Consider the following 4,942-nt stretch of genomic DNA (forward strand, 5'->3'; position numbering starts at 1 on the left):
CAGCCCACGCATCCGATGTTATCGAAGAGAAGTTGAACAATGAGGCATTCTTAAAGTCCAAAACCGGAAAAGTCTATAGGCAACCTGAGAGGGTAGAAGGTGAGCTTTTACTAAAGTCCTTGTTGCTTATGATTTTCATCTGTATTACAAATTATTGTGAATTACTGGCATGATTTCAGAAGTAAAATGTAAAACAGGAGAAAATAGAACATCATAAGGAAGAATTCATTTGATTTAACCAGTAGAATAATTTGCTTTTGTTATTTGGCAATGTGAGTCATGTTAAATTTTTTTAAGGAGAATTTGTATATGAGTGATTGCTAATTGATATTACTAAAAATAAAGTGCTGAATACCATTTACTGGTCAATATACATTTGATAGTCCTGTTTGGAAAAGCTAAAAGAATTATTTGACAAATATTACTAAGCAGGTTTTAGGTAGTACTTAATGAAATATATCACGTTCCTCGGTCACATGTTTTACAGTAATTTTTACAGCAATGGTGATATAAACAAAACACAATAGATAATAAGACAAATTCTAAAAACTAGATTAACTTTTTGGTAATTCAAGCCTACGTCTTTGAGTCGTAAGTTATTAAGATATTTCATAGAAGCTACCTGTCATCATAAGAAGGATCTCAGTATAGTGCTAATGGCTGTACACCATGAAAACATTAGTTATTTTCTATCTCTAACTTTAATTGCACTTTTTACTATCTTATTATTGAAAAACAAAAGAAACCATTGACCTGGAGACACCAAATTCACTTATAAGAACTATTTGTCAACATCCTTTCCATTTATCAACAAGTGAACTCTTCGCACGTCTTCATTGCTGAAGAGTTTTAATCACTACTGCTTGTTTTACAAATGTCTTTCTTCAGCAGACCACAATGGAGAAGACTGGCGAGGAGGCCAAGCATTTGCAGAGGCTATCTTAACAGCTGGAGGGAAGAACCCGGTCGCACCCATTCAGGACATGCTCGCTCGAGCGGGGCACAATGCTAAAATCCACCCCATTCTAGGAGTACCTGTCGCTGCAGACTTCCTGGAAAGAGACATCGAGAGACTCAACAGACTGGACAGGTCCCGTGCCAGACCAGCAAACGCCACTGAGATCGAGAAGACTCTTGATCTGGTGAGGGCAAAAGCCGAGTCTGATCGAAAGCTGCTCAGCAGCAAGGAGCTGAGACTTTGGACTCCCGGTGACATTCCCCTTCGTGTGTTGCTCGTAACCACTTGGAGGTCTGGGTCAACTTTCTTGGGTCAGGTTCTGGCAAATCATCCTGCTGTTTACCACCACTACGAGCCACTGAGTCCAAAAGGAATACGGCAGATCAGATCTGGTCGAGATGCTGTCCAAGCTCAGCAGTTGCTTCACCGTCTCTTGGACTGTCGTTACTCAGGGTTGGACGAGTACCTAAATTACACCCGGTCTCATGCAGAAGACATGCTGGGGCATAATCAACCCATTTGGGAATCTTGCAAACGTGGTCCAAATACTAATGCTTGCTACAATGCCACTTTCTTATCTAAAGCTTGTGAGATGTTCCCTATCCAGCTTGTCAAGACAGTTCGACTTCGCCTGAACTTGACGCAGCTCTTCCTCAACGATGAAAAGATGAACGTCAAAGTTGTATTTTTGGTGCGCGATCCAAGGGCCACTATGAGCTCAAGATACTCATCTGTCTCTTGGTGTACCGATAAGCCCGACTGCTCATCTCCAGAAGTTCTTTGCTCTGATCTTCAGGGTGACTTGAAAGTAGCAACAGCCCTAGAACAACTGTACCCTGACCGATTCATCATGGTTAAGTACGAAGAGATGGCAACAAAGCCACACGAGCAGATTCAGCACCTTATGGAGTTCCTAGGTATGGAATACTCTCAGGAAATTGCCAAATTTGTAGAGGAACACACACAGAATGACCAGCAGAACCCATGGAGCACAAAACGCAAATCATCTGACCGTGTCAACATGTGGAAGAAGCAGTTGCCCCTTCAGGAAGTTCACGCCATCCAGAACGCCTGCGAACCAGTCCTCAAGACCCTTGGTTACGAGCTGGTTGGCCAGTGATCACCTACCCAAGTAATCGTAAAGGTCTTATTTAGATTATGTAGTGAGACTCTGCATTCCCTCCCTTGCAGTGATCAAGACCCTTTCTAAAGCAAAGGCGTAGACCTCATTCCTCTCAGGTTCACCTCTTACAGGAGACATCACGCCCGGGGAGGAAGAAGACTGAGATAGGTTGTGCCTTACGGCCATGTCACAGAAACAGTTTTATAGCTCGGGCTTCACTTCCAGCAATCTCCATACTCCATGCCTTTTGTGTTCTGAAAATAATAGCTAAGTGCTTCACAGACACTCTAGGAGGCAGAATGTGCTTCACTACTTGCCAATTGTGCCTCACCTGACTTTCTCATGAACTAGGCTGTGAGCAAGAATCGTTTCAGTTTCCAAAGAGTGCAAATAGAATTATTTAACGGGCCTTTCCTTGTTCGTTGGTGTAAATAATTCTTGTTTTTTTGTTCATATTTAAATGTGCTGTAAATTGAATGAACAGAATAGAAAAACGCCTGGAAGATGTTTCTTTGGTGTTTGTAAAATGCAAGATGATAAGGAAATAATAACCATCAATTGACCAATTTCCTATAAATTCTGAATCTATCTGTGAATGAATAGTACATAAGCTCTGTCCAAACGAAGCTCATTAGTAAAACTTTATTATAGGAAAAGAATAATTGTTCATGGAGGTTATAACAATTGTTTCTGCTTTGGTGTACTATATTTTAGGAACATGTTCTAAAAACCTGTTGATCTTCAACTTTTATCATGATTTCCAGGACCTGAAGTAACTATTCTCAGCCAGTTTACAATCTTTGAATAAGGAAGATCGTTTGACCCTTCAGAGCTCTCAATGAATTCATATTAATTCTTAGAATTAATTTAAATTTTAAACACTTACCACTTTTTTATAGTAGAGTAAATAGTGATTCCATAGGAACAGTAGTCTATGTATATAGTGTACATTCTCTCTGAACATGACACTGATGTGTACTGTACTTTTTAACGGAAATTTTGTGACGTTGCCATTTTTCAAAGATTATTATCTATGGAAGAAAATACTTATTAATTACAGAATAAGCTTCTCTAATTATATTAGGCGGAGATAATTTTTCTGTTGATTTTATTTAATCATTTTTAATTTCATAATATTTTGTTTTCATATTTTCTTTATGATACTGAGTTCTGTAAAGGCACACTCAGTTCCTTAAAGGAATTGTATGACATTTCAGTATTCCAAAATACAAATAATCCCGGTAAACTAAAGAATGTTAATGCTAGCCTTGCTGTAAAAAGGCTAGTCATTCCTAAGTCTAAGTCTGCTTTATGTGGTGATATTAGACTGGTAGTTATCATATTCTCTATGGAAATTCTATTATAAATAGAATTCTCATTCCTGTGAATGGGAGTATGTTTTTGAAATTAGTTTCAAGCGGATGGCACTTGATATAAAGAGACAAAGAGACTAATTAATAATCACTTCATTCGAAATGTTTTACGACTTACTTGTCGCTCCTATTTTGAACGTTAGGGAGAGATTACCATAGAATGATAGAAACCTCAAACTCTGTGATATAGTCTTATAATATTACAGTGCCCTCAGAATTCTGGAAGTTGGTTCTTTTAAGAAAAATATGAGAAGACATTCCTTAAGAGCAGAAGTATCAATTTATGATATTCTTCATATCGGGGACTATTATTCTGATACACAAATTTGAGTTGCAGTGATTTGTGACGGTGATTCAAGAAGGCAATTTTCTTTCATAGGAATTCAAAATAAGGAAACGTTTACTGTATTTGATTCGTTTTCCACTTAAGTTTAACTGTAATCATGATGATTATTATATGTTAGTCCTATAAACTAAGGTCTGATTAAACAATACTTATTTTTCATGACATTTGTTATATGTTGAGGTGTAAATGGCATAATGCTAATCTCTAATTTATGTAAAAAAAATATCATTTTAACTATTACTGAGATTATACTCTAGTTCATTTTGAGTGTAACATTACGATACTGAACACTCTTTGGGCAGCTTTATCAAATAATATCATCTATTTATTTTTTTTTTTTTTTTAGCCTAGATCGTGTCATTTGTAACACGAGATTTGATAGCTATGACTAGTTTAAACAATAATACTTTGAAGAAAGGTAACTTTGTACTGACACATCCAAATATGCGTAAACAATTGCATGGATAATATATGCAACGTTTTACGCGCATGCGCAGAACTTAATACCTTTAAATTGCTTGTAAAAGTGAGAATGTAATATTTGGTAATGAGTACTGTGGCTCAACAGGATGGGTGTTGAACTGATCGTGAAAATGCGTTACTGATGTTTTTTTCTGCTTATAAGTTCTGACGACACAAAATGTGTTTTTTTCCGTCTCTGTTATTCCGTTTGTTTAAGAAGTATAATTGTAAATTTATATACACTGTGTGAAAGATTTTTACTTAAATAAAATATAATTGAAAGTCCCCCGTGGTCTCTTAGTTTTATACAACCTTACTCGTATGCAGGCAGACTTTTTTATTAGTAAGAACCAATCACACCAGTCTCCTCTCTCTCTCTCTCTCTCTCTCTCTCTCTCTACTCTCTCTCTCGTCCTCTCTCTCTCTCTCTCTCTCTCTCTCTCTCTCTCTCTCTCTCACATGCATATATAATATATATATATATATATATATATATATATATATATATATATATATATATATATATAATGTGTGTGTCATCTCAAATTCGCTCCCTATGCCTTGCATCTACCAGCCTTTACAAAACCCTTCCTACTTGTTTTTGGTTACTTATTATCAGTAACTTTATATTTTTGTCTTTCATCTTTCCTACAAGATATAATGTAGGAGGCATTTGTTAT

The 4,942-nt window shown here is 36.7% G+C and overlaps 1 protein-coding gene across 4 annotated transcripts in view; it reads left to right on the forward strand.

Moving 5' to 3' along the window:
* Positions 1 to 4,548, forward strand: part of LOC135209709 (carbohydrate sulfotransferase 3-like) — a 142,237-nt gene extending 137,689 nt beyond the window's left edge. For 3 of the 4 annotated variants that reach the window (XM_064242473.1, XM_064242474.1, XM_064242471.1), the window contains exons 3-4: positions 1 to 99; positions 889 to 4,548. The exon at positions 1 to 99 is cut by the window's left edge and continues 3 nt beyond it. In XM_064242473.1, the coding sequence (XP_064098543.1) occupies positions 1 to 99; positions 889 to 2,078 (1,289 nt within the window). In that variant the 3' untranslated portion in view covers positions 2,079 to 4,548. The remainder of the gene's footprint in view (positions 100 to 888) is intronic. The other variant, XM_064242472.1, reaches the window with a different exon arrangement.
* Positions 4,549 to 4,942: the final 394 nt, after the last annotated feature.

Source organism: Macrobrachium nipponense, chromosome 38 (genome assembly GCF_015104395.2).
Source record: "Macrobrachium nipponense isolate FS-2020 chromosome 38, ASM1510439v2, whole genome shotgun sequence".
NCBI lineage: Eukaryota > Metazoa > Arthropoda > Malacostraca > Decapoda > Palaemonidae > Macrobrachium > Macrobrachium nipponense.